Genomic DNA, 27,667 nt, shown 5'->3' with positions numbered 1-27,667 from the left:
GGGCGCCGGGGGCCGGCGGGCCCGCACTGGGGGGCCCTGGCGCCCCCGGAGCTAGAGGCCCGGAAGTCCTCGGCCGAGGGGCCAGAGCGACTCCGGACTGAGAAGCCCGGGCGCCCAGGACCCTGGCAAGGGGTGAGGGGTGGTTGAGGGTACCCCCAAAGGCGGGGCCGGGGGAGCAACGGGCCCTTTGATGAAGAGCAGAGGAGAGGCCTGGGTCCTGCTCAAGGGGGAGGGGAGCCGAAAGGAGAGGGAAGCCCGGATACCCGCCTGGGAGGAGACCCTCGGAAACTTGGCGGGCGAGCAAGAGCAGAGAGTGGGTTCCGCTGAGGAAAGGAGGGTCCGAACTTCACTCTAGGGGCGCGTTAGAGGCCTTGGCCACCCAGTCGAGGAAAAAAGAGGTGCTTTTCCGAAGGTGTGTGAAAAGGTGTGGGTAGTGGGAGCAGGGGGACAAGGACGAGGACCTCCAAGGATAGTGAGCAGGCCTGTGGCTTCCCAGAAATGAGGGGGCAGTGGGAAGATACCTCAGGGCCTCCTACAGTAGAATGAAAAGGATCCAAATCTTTGTGAGGGAATGAAAAGAGACTTGAACATCTCCTTTATGTATAGATAGAGAGCAAGGTAGCCCATGTCCGAGATGGGGAAACCCATCTGAGAGCTGGAGAGAAGATCGTGGAGAGGAAAAAGCGTAGGATACTCCTGCTTTCTGAAATCGCAAGGGAGTTGGCCAGGTGTCCCCTAATTGAGGAATAGGAGAGATGAGGGTGGAATCTTACTCGAGGGTCTTGGAGAGTGATCCACCCTAGTAAGGCATCTCAAGCCTTGACGAGGGATCAGGGGAAGGCTTAGCTATCCAAGGAACGGGAGGAGACCTGAATTCTGTCAAGACAGAAGAAATTGCAAAACCACTTATTGACAGACAGGAAAGGGGTCTTGCTTGGTGGCTATTAGGACCAAGAAGTGGGATTTTCCTGTTTAGTGGAGGATTAGGGAAAGGGACTATCAGATGACTCTAGTCTCAGAGGAATTATTTTCTCCCACCTTGCTTCCTTTTTATGGTCATCAAAGTTCATTTGGGAGACTTTTTAATGAAATGGTTGAACTATTTTCTCTTCTTTGTCAGTCTTCTATCCATTGTGTGTGTTTAATGTCTACTGGCTGAAGTGATGACTTTTTCATTTATATTTACTTAAGAAAATACATTGAATAAGTTGTACTCAACTTTGTTAGATTAGCTGGGACCCAATTTTGGTCTTGTCCTAAGCGGAGGTCTTCTGGATTCTAGTGGGATGACCCTTCAGAGAACCCTTTTATCTCACTGTTTCCCAAATACCTAACATAAACCAAGAAAAGACAAACCCACTGCTGTTGAGGCGATTCTGACTCATAGCAACTCTATAGGACAGAGTAGAACTGCCCCATAGAGTTTCAAGGAGCGCCTGGTAGATTTGCACTGCCAACCTTTTGGTCAGCCTCCCAGCTCTTAACCAGGCTTTCCAATACCTAACATAGTCTCCAATCTGTGATTTATCCAGAACTTCATTTGCTCTGGATAGTTCTCTCACAGTGGTTCTCTGTAGCCTACTTGTTGACATCGTTACATCTGTTAGCACTCTGGAGCACCAACTAAATGGATGAGGAAAAAAAAAGAGTTTCGGCCTCAAGTAATAAAATTTTAACTTGAAAATTGCTTAAGAATAGACCACACAATCTACAAGGGTTACAATAGAGTGTGGAATAAATACATTTTGGGGTTAGAAAATTTCAGAATATTTGACATTTCTATTACTTTCAACTACTAACTCTAGATATCCTTATAATCATGTGACACTCATCCTTATCTCACACACAGCATCTTGCCATGTTTTAGACATTGGTTTTTAGGACACACACAAAAATGAATTTAATCCAGAGTAGGTCAGATGTCATTTGTTTAGGTTTCCAATAGCTTATCTGAGCAGTCATGCTCCCTTTGAAGGTGTCTTTTTTGTCTTTGAAAATAACTACAAAGTAATTCCTACTTCTCAGGAAAGTTTGACGTACTTCTTTTACGTGTGTTCCCCTAGAATTACAAAGAGTGTTCTGTGATTCCACAGTGAATACTCTAAGGCCCCTTCAATGAAATACCCAAAGGATCAACTCATTCATCTTGCCTCAGGAGTTTTTATTGCTATAAACAAGAGCTACTCTTCACTTTACGTTAAGCTCAAGAGATGACTTGCATTTAGCCAATATAGTCTGTAGAGCTTGTTTCAGGTTACCGGTGTTTAGGGTTATAGATATTTATTCCAAATTGCTTCTCTAAAGAATGTTTAAGAGTTTCCAGGTTGAATCAGACCTGTGTCTCTGACTGACACTAAGAAACATTGTGGATGATTATAATTATCTTTTCTAATGAACTCTCAGAAGTTTAGAGAAGCAGCCGAAACATTCCTCTTAGGTTCCAAGGTGTGGGAGGGGTAAGGAGTAAAATGTGAATTCCTATTGAAGAAGGTATTAATCAAGTACTTAGTTAACCACTTATTCAGAATGTTGTAGAGGGGACTCAGCCTTGTGTAGAGGGTTGAAATCCTTCTAATTATGCTCCTATAACCCATTAATGTACCTAAGATAGTTTTGTTTTAAATTTAAACTTCATTTTTGGAATAAAAACCTCCATGAATTTGCTATATGCTAAAGTATTACATCTTTTAAATTAATTAAAATACGAAATAGTAATAGAATGGTGCCTGACGAATAATGAGTGTCCAATAAATGTTAGCTGCTATTATTATTTTAATTTACCCTTCATTTTGGTGGTGCAAGCTTTGAAGATATTTATTGGTTCATTTATTCTAGGATTTGATAGCATTTGTATGTTTGATGATAGCCCTTTTGGTCTTTTCTAGACTCAAGGGTCTTAGTGGTTTTGGTTCTACTGAACCAGTGCATTGATTTTTTTTTTCCCCCTACTTTTAATCCTTTAATTTTGAGTAATTCAGATTACCTACTGTAATATTTTACAGTTGTTTTTTCCCTCTAGTATATGACAGACGTGCATCTCTTTCCCTTCTGTGGTTCCTTAAGAGCAGATATTGTCCCTGTTCCTATCCAAGGAGCCTAACTCTGTTCCTATGTGGAGTAGATACATAGTAAATATTTGTTGAACTAGCCATATGATGGGTCACCTAGCTGCCTAGAATTAACACTCCCCAAATTAACTTCAGGGAGAATTTTTATACTCCCTGAAGTTAGAAAAGTAGAAAATTCTAGAAATCTTTTAGGGTAAAGCTAGTCATTTATTGAACAAATATTTGTTGCATACCTGTGTGCCAGGTAAAGGTTCAGTTAGGCAGTTTTGTAGATAGAAGTCTGATATTCAAAAACTATTTCTTACATTCCATTGTGCTGGGCACTGTGCTAGACACGGAGGAACTGTAGAATAAGAGAAGCAGTCCTTATTCTCCCAGAATGTATAGTCTGGGGAAAGAAGCTGACAAAGTAGGATGATGGTTGTGACGGGGGCTGCAGGTGCTGAGGGAGTAAGAACACAGGCTTGAATCTAGGAAAGGAAGTTACAGAAGGCCTCCCTGAAGAAGTGGTATTTTATGTAAGTCACAAAAGGTTAGCAGGGACTAGCCAAAGAGGAAGGGAAAAAGAATTCCAGGTAGAGGAAACAAGTGTGAAGACTCACATAAGGAAATATGGTATATTTGAGAAATTGGAAAAAATTCAATGATAGGAGTCCAGAATGTGAGGGGAGGAACTATGAGAAATGAGGCCAGCAGGTGGGCGGATTTGGAGGATGTTGTAAGCCATGTTAAGGTGTTTGCCCTTTATTCTAATAGCAGTGAAAATCCACTAAAGAATTTTAAAGTAAAAAAAAGCCTGTGGCTTTTATTAAGGTCCCTTTGGCTGCTCTGTGGAGAATGAATTGGAAGAGACCAGAGATTAGGATACCGATGAGGAGCAGCTGGAAAAATCCAGGCAAGAGAAGGTAGTAGCCCAGAATATGATGGTGGTAGCCAAGATGGAGAATGGGGGATGGTTAAAAGAGATACACAGGTGTTAGGATGGATAGGATTGGTGGTTGATTGTGTTTACAAAGAGAAGGAAGAGTCAAAAATAACTCCTTAGTTTCTGACTTGAGAAAATGGGTGGGGGTGGAGTCATTTACCCAGAATAGAAGCAGGTTTGGGAGGCCTTATGGGTTCTATTCAAGGTGCCCACAAGATCTTCGAGGCAGTTGGACATAGCGAGTGTAGCATTTAGGAAAAAGTATGACTATGAGAATCATAAAGGGCAGAAGTAGAAGTCAGATATGAGAAATTTTAACTTGGTTAGCTGCAAACCACAATCAATTGAACCAACACATATCAGTGCCTAGGATGAACAAGGCTGAGGGAGACATGCAGATTTTTAGCTAAGACACAGCACCTGTCCTCACAGAGAGTGCAGTGATGGAGACCTAAGTCTATTCAGTTAACCGCAATACAGAGCAGAGTGTGATAAATATAGATGAGAGCTATAAACCAAGTGCTGGGGGAACGCAGAAAAGAGTGGCTTGACAGTGGATTCATGGAGGAATAGCCTTTGAACTGGACCTCGAAGGGAGAAGGAGATGAGGGAGAAAGTTGTTTTGAGCTTATTAGTATTCCTAATAACAAAGGCACAGAAACCTGAAAGTACATTATATGTTCAGAGTACAGTGGGTGGTTGGTATGGCTGGAGCTTAAGGTTCTTGGGACATCATAGTTGCAGATAAGACAGGAAAAGTATTTTGGGGTCAAATGAGGGAGACCTTGAGTGCCATGGTTAAGTATGTAGTATAGGCAAAAAAATGCTATGGCAGACTTGAGACTTAGAATTAAGTCTTTTAACTACTAGTTACATATTTAGACTTTCATGCATTATGTGCCTTCTCTGTTTAGGCAGCCTTAGACAAATTCCCATGCTCACATATTTAAGTAAATACAGTGCTCTGACCGATACTCTCTTACGTGACTCTCTCTTTTCAACCATGAAAACTAATAGCTGTAAAATACCCTGGGGCCCTCTGAGTTTTCATTAAGATTGAGACAACGCTTTGAGTTACTTTAGAGTCAAGAAGCTCATGATGCTGGACACTGGTTTCCCCAACAGTCCTGCAAGGGGATATGAGGCGAGATCATCTCTCCATTCAGTTTGAGGCAAAGAGGTATTAAGAAGTTCCTAGAGGTCATACAGGTGGCTTCAGCATTTTTTAAACAACCACACAATGTAATCCATCTTCCCTTTCTCATTCAGCTTAGTTCCGTTAGTCAGCAGATACTTATTAAGTATTCACAAAGGACTGAGTACTTGGTGAGGCATAATGGCTGGTTCCAAAGAAAATAGATATGATTCCTGCTTTCCAGGAGCTTATTGTTTGAGATGGAACTAATGGTGTACTGATACACCAGCTTTCCAGGAAAACAAACAAACTCTGATTTGTAGGACTTGTCAATTTCTGTGGTGTAAATACTTGCAGCATTGCTGATTTCAAACTACCAACTTAGGTGTCAGTGAATGTGGACTTGGGAAGAGATAACACACAGTCGGTTCTCACAAACTGATAGAATTGGCTCAAGCACACCACTAGATGAATCAGACATACTAAGAAAACCTACAGTAGCTAGTGAGTACTGAGGCATTTCTGGAAAGATCAGAGCCTATGTCAGCCCCTTCTCACAGTTCCCATCCTTTTCAGAGGACCATAGTCTCCAGGGTGTCCTTGGAATTGGTAGTCATTATTTTGGTATTCCCTTCCTATGGGTCGCTATCTTTTCAAACCAGAAAAAAATTACTTGTGTTCTTATTCCTGATAGCAGCTCATCTATCTGACTTCATGTGAAAGATGGCCAATGCAGAAGTGAGTGTCCCAGTGGGGGATGTGGTTGTGGTACCCACTGAAGGAAATGAAGGAGAGAACCCTGAAAACACTAAAACCCAGGTGATTTTGCAGTTACAACCTGTGCAACAAGGGTAAGTGACTAAAGATTTTGAGAGGTTTAAAAGGAGGGGAAATTATAACTTTACATTGCTTAGCACAATGGAACATTCAACATTAATCTCCTAGAATGACTAAGTTTTCATCTCTATAAAGTAATATATGTAATTCATCATATCATATCAGTTACCTGTTTCCTTGTCTCTCTCCTTCTCCTGGAGGGTAAGCTATATGGCTTCCTCATCTTATTTATCCACAGTACTTAGCACAGGGTCTTAATACTTGTTTACCAAAAGACAGTTTCCTTAGAGTTGAGAAGATCAGGCAAGGCAGCTACAAAAGCATTCCTGCCAGAAAGCTGTTTGGACCCTCATGGATGGACAAATTATCAAGCTTGCTCTATCAATGTGTATCAACCACTTGTGACTAACAACAACAACTATAATATAATGTATCACAAAGGTATTAAAAGAAATACAGCACAGAGTTCCTACCATCTAAGGGTGCATTCTGGTTGTGAAAACAAACAAACCAAAAAAAGTAAATAAAAAGATCACTACCATGGCAAAATCTAAGTGCTGAGTGGCATGGTTAGGAAGTGCTTTGGAATTCAGAGGATGACTATGAATTTGAAAGAAGAAAGGAGATTTGAAAAAACGGATCTTGAAGGATAAGTAAGAATTAGATCTACAGAGAGAAGGGAGGTAATTATTCTATCTTGGAGATAAAGAATTTTTCATAAGATTAGAAATGTTCCCAGGATAACACATAATCCAGTCCCAAGCTAGTAAATAATGTACTTTGTCCTAAACTTTTCTGGAGAAAGACAATCAGAACCTCTCTTGGTAATTTAAAAAACTTTTTAGTATAGAAAATTTCAAATATATACAAAAATAAAGAAAATAAAATGAAATAATATGAGCCCCCATGTAAGTATCCATCACCTAGCTTCAACATTTACCAACACATGACCAGTCTTATTTCATGTCTACATTCACCTGCTCCTGAATTTTTCTGAAACAAATCTGAAATTAGTGTGTATCTCAAAAAGATAATTTTTTTTTAATATAACCACAGTTTGTGGGCATTTATGAATATTGTTAAGCATGAAAGAAATATTCTAAGCTCTATAAGGGAAAGTTGATATAAATGCTTCCTGATATATAGTTGGTAGAGTGATTTAAATACTTATTGTCATCATCAGATTATGCGTACTTATCCAGATTGACTTGTTTGAAAATTTCATTTGTTATGCACACATACACACACTTTTGGGTGCAACCTTTTGCTACATGAGGAGGAAATGAGGGGTAGGTTCTTGAGTTCTCTGCAGCTTTATTTTTTCATGGAGTTACCATTTCTTCTCTTTTCTAAAGTGCTCCAATTGTCACTTGTCTTACCCCTAGTAGAGACAGAAATTTCTTCTCTACTATTTATAGATTTAGTTGTTTTGAAGATTTAGTTTGATTTATTTTTCTTTGGTCTGCCTTTTTTAATGATAGTGCTTTTTCTGGAACCTTCTGGATGCTTGATTAGATATAGACAACTTTGTACAACATATATTGACCCAAGGCATTGTTCACATACTGAATTTAGTATGTGAGCTAATGAATAAATTTTGAGATACTGTACTTTGAGATGCCTGCCAATCAGTGCTCAATTTATACAGTATTTATTTTATTGCATTCCATCCTTTTTTTATAAAAATGAATGGGAAATAAAACATTGATACTAGTGATAAGTACAGGTCTTATAAGTTTAATATACTTTAGACAAAGATGAAAATCACTGGGTGTCAGTCTTCAGCCTCTGTCACACTTAACCTGATGGGCTGTGAGTTCAGGTATGCAGCAAAGAAACAATCAAGTAACATGTATGAAATGCTGGGAATATATTGGTAACGATTATATCCAAAAAGTAAGAAATAATTAGGAACTTTATATAAATGTTTTTAGATTTCAGTGAACAGAATTCCCTTTGTCTTTTTAACTTTTACATGTATGACATTTTACACTTGATTTCAAGTATTCATCATGTATAAGTTTTCAGGAATACATTATGAAGCAAAAGTAGACTGTCTAGTAACAGTCTCCTGATATGAATATATAGAACCTGACACATTGTATAAGCTGATGCTTTCGTATTAAAACTAGATTGGCTTTAAAAGATGTTCACATGTAACTTTTTTTTTTTTTTTTTTTTTAACGTAGATACTAAGGTACAAGGCTATAATTCATATATATAATTTACAAGGCTGTAAATTCTGGGAGCTTTTCAAGATAAAAGCCTTGTTTAGTATATGCTTTCTTTAGAAAAAGGAATGGCTATTCACTTTTTCAAATAAAATCTTTTATAACATACTCAAAAAATTTCTAGGAGGACTGGAGGTGCTAGGATTCCATCAACATTCTTAGCTTTCCAGTTCATTTCAAATTCATAATACAATTTTTAGCATAATGAGATCAGTGTCTGGTGACTTCAGTACTATGTAAGTTTACTCAGTGTGCTGACTGACTTTCCTCTGTAGAGGAAATTCAGTCCAGATGTAATGGACTGAACTGAGAAGCTGAGTAGTGACCCTACTTCCCTTTCATGCTCATGTCCCTCCCTAGTGGAAAGTTTTAAGTCTTAGGAAGATTTATAGATCAGTAGGGTACTCCTTAGTTTATGTAAGATAATTCAGTTTTTGAGAATCCTTAATTTTTAATCCAATATTCAGTTAAATAGAATATCTTTCCTTAACATTCTGGATTAAAAAAAAAAAAACTATATGTGGTTTATCAGTTTTCAGAGAATTAGAATACAGTAAAATAGACCTAACTTTGAAGTTCTAATAAACATAAATTTTACCTTTTTTCCTTTGATAATACACAAGGCATGCTAGTATCTTACAATGCCTTGTTAACGTTATGAATATATGAGTTTTGACTGTAGCTGTAGTAGGTATAGAGAATTAGGCGAAGTCTATCATTACCCTGAATTGCTTTAGAAAATACTTCCCTGATAAAATCTTGTTTACTCATAAAAATATAGACTATGCCCCCTACTTCCTGCCCCAAAGTACAATTACTGGCCGTTGAAATTATGTATAAATAAGAATTTATTCTTTTAAGGGATGTTTCACATACTTATCATTTAGAATCGGTTTACTAATCTCACTTGAAGTGATGGTTTCTTATGTTCACCCAATGCTCATTCATTGAACACCCATTTATTGGGTGCTTCACCGTGTTCCAGACAGTGTGCTACATGCTGGGCATGCAAAATTGAATAAATGAATAAAACATAATCTCTGTTCTCAGGGACAGTGTGCTACATGCTGGGCATGCAAAATTGAATAAATGAATAAAACATAATCTCTGTTCTCAGGGACTTCTTAAACTATTCCTAAGGGAGACAGACAGGTAAACAAGTGTATATTGTTAAGAGTTATAGGTGTTGTGACAAAGTATACTTGGATCACCAAGGAGGAAGTGAGTAATTATACTGGAGGAATTGGGATGGAAGAGGTAGGAAAAACATCATAGAGGCTACTTATTGAAAAACAAATAGGTGGGGCAAAGGGAGAAGTAAGAGCAAAAGCAGAAGTGTAAAAAAAAGATGGCATTTTGGGGAACCACAAATAAAACTGGGGCTTGGATTATAAAGTAGGGTTTGGAGAGAATTGAAACCAGGGGCCAGATCTTAGAGGGGCTTAAATATCATATTAAGGATTTGGGGCCTTATTTTAGTAGTGAGGAGAGGGTTCTTGAAGGACTTCGAGGAAGGAGTTACATGATCACTCTGGTAGGACTATAGTAGATCAGCCAAGTGCAAAGAAACTAGTCCAGACCCAGATGATGAGGCCTGAATTAAGGCAGTAGCAGTGGGAGAGAAGAGATTAGTGTTAAAGAGATTCATCTGGTAGTTTATTTGGCAACTGACTATGTGGGAGTTGAAGAGCAGGAAAAGGGAGAAATCTAGTGTAATGCCCAGGTTCTGGCTTAGGCTACAGTGTGCTGGGTGATGCCATTAACAAGGATGGGGGAACTATAGGAAGAAGAGTAGTAGTTTGGGGAGTAGGAGAGGGAATATAACATGGTTATTTTAGTCACAGTGAGTTCCGCAAAGTCCTGTGGGACATCCAATTGGATTTATTCAGTTAGCAGTTAACTATGTCATGGTGTGGAATTTAGAAGGGGGTGGGGGGTTTGTGCTAGAGGGATCACCAGGGAGGTGGGTGGTCATTGATGTAAAGATTTGCTGAAATACTACTCAGGCAGTGCTTTCGAATAACAAGGTGAAATAATTACACATAAGCTTTATTATAGAAATGAAACAAAGGACCTCAGTGTATCATGTTAGGTTATCTGAGCACATTTCTTAAAAGGTAGAGACATTTTAGAGTGACTTGGGCTATATATAACCTTTCCGTAAGTGATGCCTCTAGTCGCTGCTAGTTACTGTGGGCATAGTCTCTTACTTTTTTTTTCATTAGGCTCTGCTCATGTCAATAGTTTGGTTATGGTGCCTTAAAAAATGCCAAAGGGCCCAGATTTCCAACAAGGGACATTAACTTCTGTGGTCAACATATTACTTTTCATGGTTCTTTCTTGAACTGTCCAGTGATAATTACTTTTTAGTCTTAATCAGGATAATTGTGTAATATGACTTAATCTTGTACAAAGCTGTATGTCATGAGATTTAAAGTTATGAAGAGGAACGTTTGGTGTAGTACAGTAGCAAGTAGTGGTGTATACAGTCCTTCAAGGTGAGGAAAGTCGTTGTTGATTCATTTCCATGGTAGTAGCTGCTGAGCAGTCCTGGGCAGCTTGGAGTCTAAATATAAGCGTGAACTACTCAAAGCACTAACATTTCTATAGAGTTGTAAAGTATATTTTATTCCTTTTGGGATAGATTAAAACAAATTTATAACCCCATGCTATGAATATTAATTTTTTCATGATTTATGTAGTTTGTTTATCGATGGACACTTTTACAACAGGATTTATGAAGCTGGGTCGGAGAACAACACAGCAGTTGTGGCAGTAGAAACTCACACAATACACAAAATTGAAGAAGGGATTGGTAAGTCATTTTGTTATTCTAGTATCTTTGACCTTAGCTTACTTGGTTGAGATTTCTTGCCTTTTGTGCCTTAAGTTTTCCCCTGCCCACTGTGCCCTGCCAGTAATGCAGCCATCAATTTGATGGTGGTACATATAGAGATACCACTGGCTACATGTTAGGGCTGTCAGTTGGTAATAATTGTTTAACATCAATTTGCTAGGGTTGCTGAAAAGATCTTTAATTTGTAAAAATCCCACAAAGAAACTGGATCATTAAGGTTGATCCCTGTCATTAGGGAAGTTGCTGATGAGACTTCTGATAAGGTGTTGACTGGAAGGCAGTCACTGGAAAGAAAATAGACTTTGAAGTTAAACAAACCTGAGTTTGAATTCCACTTTCTCACTTCTTAGCTGTGTGTTCTTGGGAAAGTCACTTCACCTTTCTCAGTCCCACATACTTACTGTAAAATGGAGGAAACACTCACTGCCTCATAGGATTGTTCTAAGAACTAAACAAAATAATGCATGTAAAAGTACATAGCACATAGTGGGAGCTTGGTGAGAGATAACTGTTATGCAAAACTTCTTCTAGAGGATTCCTAAACAATACTAGCAAGTATCAATAATTAGCCCCTCAGAGGAGCCAAGAGACTAGGTTTTGAATTGAAGCTTTGGTGAAGAGCCGTTCAATAAATAACTGATATTTTTTTCCATTTTCAGACGCAAGCACTATAGAAGCAAACGAGGATATGGAAATTGCTTACCCCATAACTTGTGGGGAGAGCAAAGCCATCCTCCTCTGGAAGAAATTTGTATGTCCAGGAATAAATGTGAAGTGTGTCAAGGTAATTATCTGCTTTCCTTGCTGGGGCCTATTTTGGGACTCCTTGTTTTCAAAGGGTGTGGTTTTGATGCCTCCTTCCTCTTGCCCACCATATCAATGTTTTTTATTTTTGTGGCTTTAGTCCCGTTGTGTCACAGTAGAAAAAATAAAGACTTTGGAGTGAAATTGACCTGGGCTGAAGTCCCACTACAATACAAGTTCCGTGAGAACAAGGAACTTATCTGTCCTGTTCACAAATGTATTTCCAACACCTAGAATGGTGCTTGGCATATAGTAGCTAATCCATAGATACTTGTTTAATAAAATAAATATTTGTTGAATGAATGAATGGAATCCTGTCTCTATTACTGCTAGCTGGGTGACCTCGAACAAGTTATTTAATATTTCACAGCCTCATATATTAAAGTGTTAATAATCATATATGTATACTGTAAGGTTGCTAGAAGATTAAATGAAATAATATATGTAAGATGCTGTTGTGTAGGATTTTATCTTAGAATATTAACAGAGAGATACTCAGGTTTGACATGCATAAACTCATTTAGTTTATTGCAAGATAGTCGTGGCAAGGCACGCAAGTAAGACCTCACAGCGTTCATTTAGAACCGGAGAATCAGAATTAGCAATTACAATTGCAATGTTAGTTCAGTGGTTAGAGTCCATATCTTTAGACTTCAGGCTTTTACCTTTAACAAAAAGTCTCGGAAGGAAGGCTTAACCACGGCTTGAACTCAGTGGAGGTCCCTTGTAGATGGGTCCAAGGTCGGCGGTGGCAGAATCTCAGTTCCATCTCTGCCTTCTCTCAGTGAGTGAGCATAAATTTAGGGTTTATATGTGAATTTGTCATCTTGGTTCCACACGACAAGGGTCAGTGTGATGTCAAAGACTAGTATGTTATGTCTTTTCTGCAGGGTTAGAGAGTAGCCTAATGGCATATCTTTTCTTCAAGGTTGGAGATTAGGGAGGTTGTTTAGATTTATGTTATGTTTTCTTGTGTCACAGCATGCCAGGTCACAGTGAACTTAAAGATTGTTTACATGCTTTACATATATCAGATGCTTCTGTGTTTCCATGTCTGTTGTTAGGTGTTGTCAGGTAGGTTCTCATAACAACCCTATGTACAACAGAACGAAACACACCCCGGTCCTGCCCCACCCTCAGAGTCTTTGCTGTGTTCGAGCCCATTGTTCAATCCATTTCTATGTCTAAGTTCAAAAGTTTTCTAAATAACTTTCTTATGACTTACAGGTTTCTAATGACTTATAGTTAATGTTAGAGGGCCTCACAAAGGTAGACATATTTCTGTTTCTAAATTCGTATTATGAGTGATTATACATATGTATTCTGAAAGCATAATAGTGACTTACATCTTGTGGGATTTGAGAGCATTATAGAAACATACAGAGCAAATGCCTTGCACTGGTATGCGTTGTGGTAGAATTAATAAAAATAAAATCTTTGTGAGAGCAAATGTGGAAATAACTACTCGTTCTGTGTCCATTGGTAGCCACAGCTGTATCCATAAAAAGTAGTCACCTTCAGTGACATCATTCTAGAATCATTAAGGATTACAGAGTTTTGAGGTTCTGCAGTGCTTTTGATTCTGTCATACTTGTCTTTTCTGCCACATCCTGAATCTTGTCATTAGGACCTGATAGATCACTTTAGTTTATTTGAATAGCCTTTGCAACACTGGACCTAACCACCTGACTCAAGCCCTAAATGGATTTTAGGAGCTAATCAGTGTATTAATCTCAGATCCTCCTGATGTCCTCTGTAGCTTTGTACCAGAAAAGAACACTGTGCTCATCTTTCCTGGTACAGTAGGGCAAAACCAAACCAAACCGATTGCTGTCAAGTCAATTCTGACTCATAACAACCCTATAGGACAGAGTAGAACTGCCCTATAGGGTTTCCAAGGAGCAGCTGGCAGATTTGAAGTGCCAACCTATTGGCTAGCAGCCAAATGCTTAACCCACTTGTGCCGCCAGGGCTCCACAATAGGGCAGGAGGCTGGGTAATACAAGTCTATAGCTTAGGAGGAGCCCTGGTGGTGCAGTGGTTAAGAACTCAGCTGCTAACCAAAAGGTCAGCAGTTCAAATCTCCCAGCCACTCCTTAGAAACCCTATGGAGCAGTTCTACTCTGTCCTATAGGGTCACTATGAGTCTGAATTGACTCGTCAGCAGCAGATTTGGTTTTTGGTTTTATAGCTTAGAATATTGCCTGGGTATCTTTGTACATAACAAGTACAGATATCATCTCTTTCTTTTCCCTCTTTGCCTGGCTAAGTTGACATTAGATTGTTTTGGACTTTTGTTTTGACTTTAGTTCAATGATCAGTTGATCAGCCCCAAGCATTTTGTTCACCTGGCTGGCAAGTCCACCCTGAAGGACTGGAAGAGAGCCATTCGTTTAGGTGGAATCATGCTCAGGTAAGCTCTAATGGCAAGCACATGCCTTCCAACACACTTTGGGACACTTAATCATAGTAGTATCTAGAGAATCTACTCTTTTCTCTTTAATTCAAAAATTTTATTCCATCTGAAGGATTGACTTGAGCAATCCATGCATTATTTGACCTTCATCAACTTGTTCTTAAAATTCCTGGGAGGGAAGGAAGACCAAATTAAATGAACTCTTCCTAGCATCTAGGGTAGATTTTTCTGATGTCAGGATGTTGGGTAGAATAGTCTCTGGTCAGAGAAGCGCAGGAGTGGGTGACAGTCCTGCTTGAGATCACCAAGCAGAGGCACAGCTAAGCCTGGTGCTAAGGAAGTGTGACAACCGTGGAGAAGTATAGGCTGACTGACAAATCTTGGGATCACCTGGTGAAGTAGAAGGGTGCTGTAGCTGAATAACGATTGTGCATAATGAATGCAATCCTTGCCGTCATTGTACCACAGAAGCAAACGTCAGAATGTGTACTGTTCTCCACCCTTTTTTATTTTATTATTTTTTATTGTGGTAAAATATATAGAACCTAAAATTTACTATTTTAACCATTTTTTGTTGTTGTTGTTGTGATGAAAATATACACGCCAAAACATTTGCGAACACAACTTCCACATTTACAATTCAGTGACATTGATTACATTTTTTCATGTTGTGCCACCTACTTTAACCATTTTTAAATGTACAATTTGGTGGCATTAATTACATTCACAATGTTTTGCGACCATCACCACCATTTATTTCCAAATTTTTTTCATCACCCCAAACAAAAACTCTGTACTTATTAAATAATTTCTCCTCATTTTTCCCTGCTCCTAGCCTCTGGTAACCTCTAATCTACTTTCTCTCTTAATGAATTTGTCTATTCTAGAGAGTTCATATAAGTGGAATCACATAATATTTTTTCTTTTGTGTCTGGCTTATTCACTTAGTATAATTTTTTTTTTTTTTTAATTGTGCTTTGGGTGGAAGTGCTTTTAATTCTTTTTGAGGAATCTGTCCTAAGAAATAATCTATAGTGTTTGTAGAGATTCAAGCATAAAGATGTTCATTGCAGCATTATTTATTATGGTAAAAAATGGCAGTCTGGAAAATATACAGTCAAGGAACATCTAAAGTAAATTATGACTCATTTAAATATATATGAGTATATACTATGGGATATTATACAGTCATTAAAATATTTCTGAAGAGTTTTTATGTGGAAAAATGCTTACGATGTAATGTAAAGAAAGAAAACAAAATATAAAGTCAATTAAACAGTGTGATTTTAGCTGTGTTAAACACACACACACATAAATAAGTGGAATAAAATATGCCAAAACAATGACATTATCTCTGTTTTAGGTTTTGTTTTCTAAAGGACAGTTGTTTTCTTTATAGTTTTCTGTATTTTCCACTAAAAATTTTAATTTTTTTCCTTCACATATTATTTTTATAGTCGGAAACCCATAAACATTATTTTAAAAAAATTTTATTTTCAGATAATTTGTATACAGAAATCAGTAGTTAAATAAAATTGGGGAAAAATACCTGTAACTTTCATTTTCATTGTTCTTGGTCTGTTTTATTTGCTCAGAAAAACAAGTACATGCCAAGTTTCCCTAAATCCAAAAGGAAGTAGAATGCCTAAGAATTCCTTAGTGAAAGCCAAGTGACGTTATAACATACAGTTTAGTATAATTAAAATACCCCATCTTTTTGCTCATGGCCTGTAATAACAATGTTTTGTGGATCCAGGGAGAAGGACGTTTTCTAGTGAGGGTTTAGTAAAGTCAACTTTGCTCTCCATAGGAGAGTTGTTACCAATATGTGTGTGTATACATATATATGTTTTGTTTGTTTTTAAAGGAAATCTGCTGAAGCTTTATATCTGTGAAAGTGGCAACAAATCTTACTGGTGTAGAAGTAATAATACATCAGAAGCGCATCACAAAATTCCCCTGTGGCATTTCTCATTTGTGCTGTGATATGAGCTAGTCTTTCAGGCTTTTATAACCAAAGTCTTTTGGGTTTGGTTTCAATGAAGTTCAATGGGGAAACTTAGCTATTGTTAGGAGTATTACCTAAACTTTAGTGATAACAGGAAATAGGAGAGAGGACGCGTAATGAGTAGAGTAGGAAGAGAAGAGGAGTACTGGTAAACATGGGCAGGACCAATGAAAATTTTATAGCCCCAATTAGAATTTTTGCAATCTAATGGCTTTTAATACTATTGGTTTTCACTAATCTACAAAGTGGACTCAGCAATTTTGTCTCTATCCCTGAGGGCTAGTTTCCTCTAGATGAAATGCAGGCTGAACTGGTACTTCTTGTCTCCCTTTATATAGGAAAATGATGGACTCTGGACAGATTGATTTTTACCAACATGACAAGGTTTGCTCCAATACCTGCAGAAGCACCAAATTTGATCTTCTAATCAGCAGCGCAAGAGCTCCAGTGCCAGGACAGCAGACAAGTGTGGTGCAGACACCCACCTCGGCCGATGGTAGGGGGTAGGAAACCACCTGAAAACCCACTGTATTTTTCAGCAGCACTTTTCCCCTTGTGCCTCCCTTTGTTCCTTAATTTCAATTCTCGGGAGTGTTGATGTGCCTTGTTGTGAGGTACGGTAAACTTGGGTGGGATTTCATGCTTTGGAAACAGACCTTGTTTTGTTTCAAACGAGTCCCATTGTCCAGACCTCCTTCCTTGCTTCTTTATTACAATGTATGGTAAGCACTAGATAGATGGTTTAGTAGTTATAATGCTTATTCAAGTGTTTCACTTTGGTGCCATTTGGCTTGTCTGGGTTGAGCTTACACTGTTTTGAAAACTCTTTGCACTATTAGTGGTCAAGTCAGGAAAGTAGATTAGAATGATGAATGGTTTTCAGCCATTGAACTGAGATATGTCCATGTCTCATTGGCTGGACTAGACTCAGGAGACCCTGCTGTAAGGATCAAAGATATTTGTCTGGAAGGGTCTAGATTCCTAAGCTGAGACTTCCTCACAGACAGATGGCAGGATGGGCAGACACTTAACTTCAGTATTGTTGAGCTTGGGACTAGGGCTTCAACTGTCCAGGAAACATGTAGCCATGTGAGATCATTATTAAAGTTTTAGTTAATCCAGCTGGAGACTTAGCACAGCTGGATAAATATGTCTCAACTACTACCAGAAGATTTCTAAATGTGTCTGACAGAGTCATAAGAATGCTAAAGGATGTAAAAGGTTAGGGGAGTACTGTGCTAAAGATGACCTCTCAGTGTTTCTTCTGGCAAGCCCTAATATCCTGTGCGTAACCACTGGGTGGATAGAAGCCAAATCTTTTGGAAGTAAGTCATTTCAGGAAAATATAATATACCTAGCAGTTTGAATTTTTGGTCACTTGACTCTTTCTCTTGAAAAGTAAAAAATGCTGTGGAATTATTTTGTTTCTTTTTATTTGGCCAAAACTCCTTTACTTGATTATTGTTATTACTGATACTCATTTGTTTGAGTACTAACATCTTCTACATGTGGAGTCCACACTTGCCTATATTTCTGTTTGGATCAGTTTGGTTTTTCTCAATTCTTTTTGCTGTGTGAATCTGCTGATTTTTTTTGGTCTCATTTCTCTTGCTTTCTCTCACATAGGCTGATAAATAAGCTGTAACAACTTCAGATATTCTAGATGCTTAGTATCAAACATGCTTATAATAGGGCCTTTGGCCAACCACCATGGATTTCTCTTAAATTAGTCCAGGTCGTTTTTACCCTCAATAAGTCTGGGACAGGCAGCCTGGCAATCATGCCCACCTTCATTCTCTTTCAAAAACATACCTGCTCAGCAAGCAAATTACGCTTTGTGATTTTTTTTAAAAAAAACAAAACTTACCTTTCACTTTCTATTTAGAGTAAGAAGAAAATGTTTTCTTTTGCAAGGCAGGTTCTCTTTAGAAAAGCCAATCATCTTGGCTTACCTAGGAGTCTAGTTTTTAAAGTTTGGATCTGCAGGCAAGAGGCCAGAATGTTAAAATAACAGCAGGGGCTCCGTGGTTATGAGCATCAGGTAGAGGATAGCTATGACTTTTTCATAAAATTTACTGGCCTCACCTCCAATGGACTGCTTCTAGGTAGCATCACACAGATTGCCATCTCAGAGGAGAGCATGGAAGAGGCAGGGCTGGAATGGAACTCGGCCCTCACTGCTGCTGTCACCATGGCCACAGAGGAGGGCGTAAAGAAAGACTCAGAGGAAATTTCAGGTACATTCCTGTGGGGCTCAGATGTGTTCATCCTCGGTATTTCTTGTGGGGTTTTGTGACCCTTATCCCCTTATCATGATGCTTCTGGGCATAGAAGCCCTCTTATTTATTTTTGCTGGCTTTTCTCATGCATACTAATACCCGTTATAGCTACAAACATCTTATTTTAATCCATGCAGCAAGCCTGCAGAGTCACATTTTACACATGAAGAAATTGGAATTCAGAAAGTTTCAGCAGTTTGCCTGAGACAGTCACACAACCAATATGTGTCAGAGCTGAATTCATCTGTTTGACCCTATAGTCCATTCTTTCCATCTTACCAATTTTCTCGGAAATAGCCCAACAAGAAATCCTTTTGAATTGAAATAATTTTGAATTTAACATTGTAGAGAGTGTGCCTGAGTATCTATATAGCATCCCTTGTTTACTCTCTCTCTTGTCCCCTTTGTGCCAGAGGACACTTTGATGTTCTGGAAAGGAATAGTTGATGTCGGGCTGATGGAAGAGGTTGTCTGTAATATACAGAAGGAAATAGAGGAGCTACTCAGGGGCGTGCAGCAGCGGCTCATCCAGGCTCCATTCCAGGTCACAGGTAAGTGAACTAATCCTAACAATATGGTCATTTATTGAACACTCACAACTGTAGGCTGGTCCTGTTAGCCTCATGAAAACCCTGAGGTGTAGGTATTATTACCCCCATTTTACAGATCAGGAAATTAAGGCTCATAAAATTTAAGGCTCATACCCATTACCCGTTGCATTAGAGTCGATTCCGACTCACAGCAACCCTATAGGACAGAGTAGAACTGCCCCATAGGGTCTCCAAGGAGTGGCTGGTGGATTCGAACTGCTGACCTTTTTTGGTTAGCAGTTGAGCTCTGTACCACTGCACCACCAGGGCTCCAAGGCTGATATACATCTGAAAATTGGAGAATTCCACCTGGTTTTAGAGTATTCTCATATCCTATCAGTTAAAGGCTTCTAGAACTGTTGTGTGTACTTATAGCTGTTTTGAATATTCACAGGATGCTTGCTGCTGTGAAGGATGTAAAAGGATGTTCTAATCATCTGATATAAATGGGGTCATGATGAGACCTCATATGCTTGTGTATGTTCAGTGAGTTGTTACTTAGATTTGTTAGTTGTTTCTTGTTACCTCTTTTCAACCCATATGCTATATACACTTAACTTTATAACTCACATGAACATACACTTCAACAACTTGGAGCAATTTTTTTTTTTTTAATTTAGAAGAATGTATGCTTGGAGTGAAAAAAAGGCAAATAATACAGAAATCACCCTATTTTAGATGGGGTGGTCAAGGAGGGCCTCTCTCAGGAGGTCACATGTGAGCAGGGCCTGAATTGATGAACTAGCCAGGTAGCAAGCTAGGAGAGGGAACATTCTAGACAGAACAAAGATCCTGAAGTGGGAAGGAGCCTGGTGGGTTCATAGAATTACAGGAGCCTTGGTGTAGCTGCAGTGGAGTAGACTATGGGGAGACTGATAGTGCTGAGGATAGAGAGGAAGAGGGGCCAGTTCCAGTGAGCCTTGGCCATAACTTCGGGTTTTATTCTAAGGTGATGGTAAGCTATCATAGTGATTGTGAACAAGGCAAGTGAAGTGATCAGATTTATATTTTTAAAAGATCACTCTGGTTTCTGTGTGAAAAGTAGACTATCTGCAGGCAAGAGTGGAAACAAAAAGACCACTTGCGAGACTCTTGAAGGAATTAGTCCACGCAAGAGATGGTGGTGGCATTGATTAGCATAGTAGGGGTAGACCTGGGAAGAAGTGATCAGATTGGGGATATGTTTTGAATGTGGAACTGATAAGTCTTGCTGATGGATTAGATGTGGGGTGAAAGAGAAAGAAAGAAATCCAGGATGACTTAGGCGTTTTTACCTGAGCAGTGAATAGTGATGCCATTTACTGAGGTAAAGACCACTGGAGGAGGAACAGGTTTAGAGGGTAAATCAGAACTGGCCTTTTACTTGTTAAATTGAGATGCCTTTGAGTCCTTCAAATGAAGATGTAGCTCAGATTCAAGGATATATAAATCTGGAATGCAGGAAAGAGGTCAGGGCTGGAGATATACATACAGGAGTTGTCAGCATGTATGTGGTATTTAAAACCATGGAACTGGATGAGATGACTGTGGAAGAGAGTGTAGGTTGAGAAGTGGTCCTGGTTAAGAAAGTAATGACAGCAAATATTGACAACTCTTTCTATTAGTTTTGCATAAAGGGGAACAGAGAAATAATAATAATACTGCGTGCCAGTCCCTATGTTTTATACTTCAAATAAGTTATTTCTAATTTGCATATCTATCTTGCAGGTAAGTATTATTAATCTCATTTGTTTCAGATGAGAAAACTGAGGAGTGAAATGATTGGCCCAAGGTCACAGAGAGAGGAAATAGCAAAACTGAGATTCAAACTTAGCTCTATCTAATACAGTGACCATGTTTTCTAAACCAAAAGTCAAAACCTATAACCAGATATGGGATTTTTTTCCTGATTTTTTAATTTATTTGTATAGAAAGACTTAACCAAGATATAATTAAATAAAATTAGTTAGTCATGTGATAAATCTTTATTAAAAATAAAAAAAAAACCACGTGAAATTAGGAGAGTCCCATTGTGTTTGGGTTGTTTCATATTTATAAACAGCACAGCAGGAAGTTGATGGAACATTTCTGTTTTAACTCAACAGGCATGTCTTTTGTTTTAAATAGATGCCGCTGTTCTCAATAATGTAGCACATACATTTGGCCTAATGGACACAGTCAAGAAGGTTTTGGACAACAGGAGGAACCAAGTAGAGCAGGGAGAAGAGCAATTTCTCTATACTCTGTCAGGTGTGTGTGACTTATCACCCTTCTTAGGTGTTTTGTACTGATTTCCTTGAGTCCTGACATCTTCCTTGTGACTTCTCTTGGGACTGGCTTTTTGTTTTGAATTCACATTGTATCAGATTTTGCTCTTCCTTTATACACAGCCTCAAGTGAGTTGGAGTGGTGGGAAGCGAAGGAGACACAAAGGCAGAAACAAAGCAGCCAGCATCACGGTCCTCCTTCTGTATCTGTTTGAGGATTAAGATGTCTACTGGAATGTTCATTAATCCAGTTATGTTGGTGGCAGAAGATACAAATTGAAATTGGCCTTTGTCTTTTTTACATTTTTAATATTGCTCCTTTTGGTGGATGTAAATTTAGCACCTTCTGCATTATTTGTGGTAATCAGAAATTATGAGAACATGGGTAATTTAACTCTGTATCAAGTACTTACTTTGTGTTAGTCTCCAAACTAGGTTTCAGAAATTCAAAATTGAATAAAACAGCCTCAGTCAAGGAGGAAGCAGACCTAGAAACAAATAAGTAAGTTTTGTGACAGAAGAATGTCACAGGTATGGTAGAAGAACAAAAGGAGTAGTCACTTATACCTATCCTTACACCAATAATCAAGAGAAGCTTCTGGAGGAGGTAAGGTAGGTGAAAAATACAAAACAAGTCAGAGGTATGAATTTTTAGCCTTTGAATAATTTAGAATATGTTAGTCACGAAGCCAAAAAGAAAGAATCATTTAGTAAAAGAGGGACAATTTAGGTTGTTTTAAATTTATTTTTATACCCAGTTTATATTTTAAACTCAGTTACTGAGTGCTTTCAGAGGTACCCTACGTCATTGATCCTCCTAAGAATGCTAAGGTAGCTAGTATCCATATTTTACAGATGATCCAGTAGAGGCCCAAAAAGGATAAATGACTTGCCTAAGGCCACATCACTTCTTGGCAGCAAAGCCTGGAGTAGAACTCTATCTTCTTATTCCTGATCCAGAGTTCTGTCTCACCTTAAAATTTCAAGCCATCAGAAAATTTTTTTTTTTTAACAGAAGTAGACTTTTAGTTCATTATCCATATTATTTTTTAGATAGTTTTAATCATAATATATATAAAGTTTTCTTTTCTGCCTTTTTCACTACAACATAATAATAATTTTCCAAGTTGCTATACACAGTGCCTTACCTAGACATTCCTCTAGGGATGATATTTAAAATTTGTAAATTTTCTTTAGTAGCGTATATAATGTTGGAGTGAACTGGTATAATTTTTTTGCTTTCTATGCCCTTTTAAACTGCTTCTCAGGACTAAGTTTAAGATTAAATGGTATTGATAATTTTTTAATGGATTTTTGTGACCTATTGTTAAATTCCCAAGAAGATCACACCGATTTATGTTACCAATTTGAGCACACCAACATTGGGCATTGTTATTTATAATATTCCCTGATTTAAAATTAAAAAAAAAAAAATTATAGATTTAATTGGTACCTTGTTTAAGTTCCCATTACTTCGATTACTACTGAAGATAGAAAATATCCAGTATTTTATAACTTTAAAAGGTAGTATTTTATAAATTTGAAGGTGTTACTGACCCCTATTTACTTCTTTTATTCCAAACAAGGAATTGACTTTTGCTCTTGGTGTTCCATAGAGAGCAAAATGCTCCATAGGTGTAACCAATTATTTATTGGGTGCTTATTTGGTACTAATCAACAGAGAAGTTCAGGTGTAGATGTGGTCTCACCAGTGGTCAGCAAGTTGGATTGGACACTTGTGAGAAGGAGAGTGATAGGCTTATTGTAGTAGAAAAACCACCCAGTTGACCATCAGAAGACTTTTGTCCTGGCCCCAGATCGGTGACCGTAAGTATAAGTCACTTTAGCTCTGCGGATCCCCATTAAAATTAATGAGAACTCTAAGACCTACTTCAGTTCTGTAATTCTTAGAGATTTCCTCTAACTTTCTGTAGACATTTTTGGGCCAGCGGGAGACAGGCCATTTGGGTCACCAGCAAAGAAGTTTTCCAGCCAACACAGCAAGATGTTCCTGCCTTGAAGGGCAGTTTGGGAATCACTGTTTTTCTCAGTGGCCACTGTAGCTCCTTTGTAGGTCTAATGCAGTTCCAAAGGGTTGGTGCAGATATTCCAAATTTTCATCTTCTCAGAACCAACTGGATGTTTTTTTGATTTGTATTTTGGTGACAGGTGACAAAATACTAGAGTAGTTTCTAGGGTTGAGGTATACTAGGATCATAGTCTGAAAAAGATTCTAAACTGTCCCCCTACCTATAATCTCACAATGAAATGTAATTACTGGAAGGATTTTTGACGTCATCCAGTCTAGTTTTCATTTTAAAACAATGAGTGACTTAACCTGAGGCTACGTAGTGGCAAAACCAGGACAAGAGCCCAGGTCCCCTGACCCCCAGTTTACTGTTCTCCCAACTTGTACCTTCCTCCACATAGTCTGTCTTTTTTTCCCATAGACTTGGAACGCCAGTTGGAAGAGCAGAAGAAACAAGCTCAGGATCACAGGCTGAAATCCCAGACGGTTCAAAATGTGGTACTGATGCCTGTGAGCACTCCTAAACCTCCAAAAAGGCCCCGGCTCCAGCGGCCAGCCTCCACCACCGTCCTGAGCCCTTCTCCTCCTGTCCAGCAGCCTCAGTTCACAGTCATCTCACCCATCACCATCACCCCAGTGGGTCAGTCATTTTCCATGGGTAATATTCCAGTGGCCACCCTCAGCCAGGGCTCCAGCCCTGTGACTGTCCATACACTGCCTTCTGGCCCTCAGCTCTTCCGCTATGCCACAGTGGTCTCCTCTGCCAAGAGCAACTCACCAGACACAATGACCATCCACCCTTCGTCTAGCTTAGCACTGCTAAGCTCCACCGCTATGCAGGATGGGGGTACCCTGGGCAACATGACCACCATGGTGAGCCCTGTGGAGTTGGTGGCTATGGAGTCTGGCCTGACCTCAGCAATCCAGGCTGTTGAAAGCACTTCAGAGGATGGGCAGACCATCATTGAGATTGACCCAGCCCCAGACCCAGAGGCTGAGGATACTGAGGGCAAAGCAGTCATCTTGGAGACAGAGCTGAGGACTGAGGAGAAAGTTGTGGCTGAGATGGAAGAACACCAGCATCAAGTCCACAATGTGGAGATTGTGGTCTTGGAGGATTAACTGGGGATATCGGGGCCAGGAGATATGTTTTGGTTTGGAATTTTAATTATTTGTTTCTTTTTATCATTGTCCCACCATTTCCACATAGGATCCTTTTTTTTTAAAAAAAAGAAAACAACATCTTGTTGTTGTAACTGAAAATATTGGGTCCTTCCCACCCCCTCATTGAAAAATGGACAAAACAAACTGCCCTTTCAGAAGCTGAGAGTAGGTCACTCAATGTCCTAACCTTCTTAGATGAAGGAAGTTATTCCCTTTAGAGGAGGCATCAACAACCAGAAACCCTGCCCAGAAAGCCCTTTCCAGGCTAGCCTGTCTGTGTACACATGTGGTTTTATTTTTGTAAAGAGGCATTGACCAAACTCCGGAACAGATCTGACACTGAAGGCAACTCACTCACATGTGGATGCCTAAGAGTACTTTATTTTGTATCCTGGAATGTGCAAAACTCTGAAACAAAAGGAAGTTGAACTCTGCTTGGAGGGAGAGGTGGTATACCAGCAGCAGCTTGAAAAGGGAAGTGCTTTGGCAAGGATGGGGCAAGAAAATTATTTTACTTCCAGAAGTGCAGCAGATGTCTCTTAAGATCTCTGAGGGTTACCACCATGGGTGCCAGTTTTGAGAAGAAGCAGATGATGGGTGGAAGGGTACACCTTCATGGAGCAATGGCAGCAGTGGCCTGTGGCTTTGCAGAAATAGAAATCCAGGGGTGCCACAGCTGTGCTTTGGGGTTCACCTTGCCCCACCCCCCACCCCCACCCCGCCTTTGTCAAAGCGCTTACCCTCCAAAGTTGGGATCAGTCCATTCATCCGCAAACTGTGAGATGTGGTGTGAATTGCTCTTGTTCTTGGACTGGCTGTCGTTGGGGTGGGGCTTCAAGGCCATCATTTTTTATTGCATGACTCCAGGAGCAGGCGAGTGCCTCACCCAGACCAGCTGCGTTTTTGGTGGGGCCCTTTTTTGGCTTTGGAACCAAAAGCAGCCACTCATTTGGTGCTTCCTCTTATTCTGCCCTCCATCCCTCAGCTCTTACCAGCATCTGTCTCCTGAATACCACACTCTTCAGCTTTTTGGCTGATTTGGAGAACAGTGACAGGTGCCTACCTGCCTTCATCCCCTTTTAATTCATTTTTACCATTTATCCCACAGATGTTTCTGTGAGATACTGAGCTCATCACAAGCCTTAGGCTTGGCAGGGAAGACTCAACACCCCCAGCCTTTCCTGAGGCAGTGAGTAGATGTCTCCTCCTGAGTGAGCTGGACTCCCTGGGAAAGAAGCACTGTCTGCAGCATTATATTACAGGAAATTTACCAGGAATGTCAATAATAATGTTGGGGCGGGGGGAGTATTCTGTTTTGTTTTGTTTTTTTAAGTTGTTTGTATATTTAGAGCTGGGCCATTTCCGTGCTGTGATTCCCTCTCTGACCCTCTTCAGTGTTTGGGGCAAGAGTGGACCCTGGTTTTTATTTCTTTGATTGCATTGTTTACTGCACTAGGGAAAATATAGGGAAACTGCAAATGATTTAAAGGAAAAATAGGTCAAAAAAGAAAGCACATACCTTAGGAGTGGGAGGATTTTTTTTTTTTTTTTTTTAATTATTATTAAAAGCAAACTTTGACCTGTAGTTTCTTTTTGTTTTTAAAGAAGGCACCTACCTGAAGCCATGTTTCTTCCAACTGATGTTGGAAGCCCTGTCAAGCAATGAAAATTGCGTTTTGCCATCCCTCAGATGGCTGTATATAGCCAGAGAAACCCTCTAACTTGGGAGGGTCAGTCTTAAAACCCTTAAGGGTGAGATTTCTGAGCCCCATACAGTTGTGTTTTCAGCTTTAAAATTGGGGTTTTATTTTTCTTTTCAGAATATTTTTAGGCTTAGCAATCAGCTTAGAACAAACCTTTGGCCCTTTATGTGTCTTTAGTGATTTCCTGCTTCTTTAGGTTTTCTGTTGGTACATAAAAACAAAAATTCTAAGACTGAAACTACCGCTTGAACCCAGAAAGGCCCATCACATCCCACTGTGGTTTTTAGGGACACTTTTCTCATTCCCAGAGATGAGAGGACCAATTTGGGGCAGGAAAGGAGCCCTAGAAAAAACCTACACACTGGCTCAGGTTCCTTTCTTTCCCGTCACAGCTCTTGTAAGAGGTTTAAGGTAATGTGAGCATCGGGCTTCCAAAGTCAAGAGATCTCCTCCTAAAGACAGCCTGTTCACTTTCACTACCTGAATATTCCAGCTGGTGAAAATACATGAGCTTTGTTATTTTACTGGTCTTCCAATAGCCTGTCATCATTAATAGATGTTATGGCACCCGTGGTTGAGTGTGGGTTTCCCCACACCGCTGGTCTAGATGATCTCAGACAGGGTGAGACATATGCAAGCCATTGATATGTGCACAAGCAGTTGAAATGAATCACTCCTCAAGCTGACTCGGCAGGAGCCATTTATCTTTCTATTCCCTCATTAAATAAACATTTATAGATACCATCTATGTGCCAGGCTGTGTGCTAGGCACTGGGAATTCGTGCTCCGGAGGTTCTCATCCTGGGATTAAGAACTATATTGTAGTATAATCGGTTTCCTCTGTAATCCTGTGTATTTTATTTTATGCATTGAAAACCATTATTCTGAGAATTGGTGTGTAGGTTTCAGCCGATGGCCAAAGGCACCAAAAGGTTAAGAACCCCTTCTTTAGTAATGAGAGACACCGAAACATCAATCATAATGAGATAAGCGGGGTGATAGAGCTATTGGCTGGGAGCTAAGAGAACAAAGAGTTCAATCACCTAACCAGGCTTGGGGTGGGGTGAGGTCAGAGAATACAGAAGTACTTCCTGTAGAAAGCATATACCTGTACGGATTTAAGGGAGAGCATTTTTGGCTAGTTTAGCCCCATTCCATCATTTTCAAGTAGTTGGGCTTATTTATATAAGCGAAAGAAAAATCCTTAGTCTCTTGCTGTATCTGCCTTCATTGCCAGGCAGAATTAGCACTGGCAGTCTCTCCTGAGAGTGCCCCCACTGGAGAAGGTTGGGTCATGTGATGGCTTCTCTGAGTTTCCATCAGGTGGGACCCAGTGCAGGACTTGAGTGTAGCTGGTAGAGGGGAAATGGCATGT

At 39.5% G+C, this 27,667-nt stretch overlaps 1 protein-coding gene across 8 annotated transcripts; it reads left to right on the top strand.

The window, feature by feature from the left end:
- GMEB1 (glucocorticoid modulatory element binding protein 1) lies at positions 1-25,280 on the top strand. 8 transcript variants are annotated; one of them, XM_023732049.1, is made up of 10 exons: positions 1-132; positions 5,826-5,979; positions 10,899-11,011; positions 11,713-11,837; positions 14,167-14,270; positions 16,620-16,777; positions 18,387-18,518; positions 18,974-19,111; positions 21,257-21,379; positions 23,847-25,280. In XM_023732049.1, the coding sequence occupies exons 2-10, from the start codon at positions 5,852-5,854 to the stop codon at positions 24,545-24,547; spliced, it is 1,722 nt and encodes a 573-aa protein (XP_023587817.1). In that variant the 5' UTR covers positions 1-132; positions 5,826-5,851; the 3' UTR covers positions 24,548-25,280. The 8 variants fall into 8 exon arrangements, with proteins under 8 accessions (XP_023587817.1, XP_023587816.1, XP_023587815.1 ...); XM_023732048.1 differs by having other exon boundaries at positions 9-132; positions 5,823-5,979; XM_023732047.1 differs by lacking the exon at positions 1-132 and adding an exon at positions 141-412.
- Positions 25,281-27,667: the final 2,387 nt, after the last annotated feature.

Source organism: Trichechus manatus, unplaced genomic scaffold (genome assembly GCF_000243295.1).
Source record: "Trichechus manatus latirostris isolate Lorelei unplaced genomic scaffold, TriManLat1.0 scaffold00048, whole genome shotgun sequence".
Lineage (NCBI taxonomy): Eukaryota > Metazoa > Chordata > Mammalia > Sirenia > Trichechidae > Trichechus > Trichechus manatus.
Note: the sequence above shows the minus strand (reverse complement) of the source record. Positions and strands in the feature narration are given on the sequence as shown.

What these genes read in the sequence shown, in the direction of transcription:
- GMEB1 (XM_023732049.1), top strand. Translation starts at nt 5,852, where the DNA reads ATGGCCAATGCAGAAGTGAGTGTCCCAGTGGGGGATGTGGTTGTGGTA. An exon ending in GGCTCCATTCCAGGTCACAG is followed by an intron (nt 19,112 to 21,256) that starts GTAAGTGAACTA and finishes TGTTTTAAATAG; the next exon opens with ATGCCGCTGTTCTCAATAAT. An exon ending in ATTTCTCTATACTCTGTCAG is followed by an intron (nt 21,380 to 23,846) that starts GTGTGTGTGACT and finishes TTTTTCCCATAG; the next exon opens with ACTTGGAACGCCAGTTGGAA.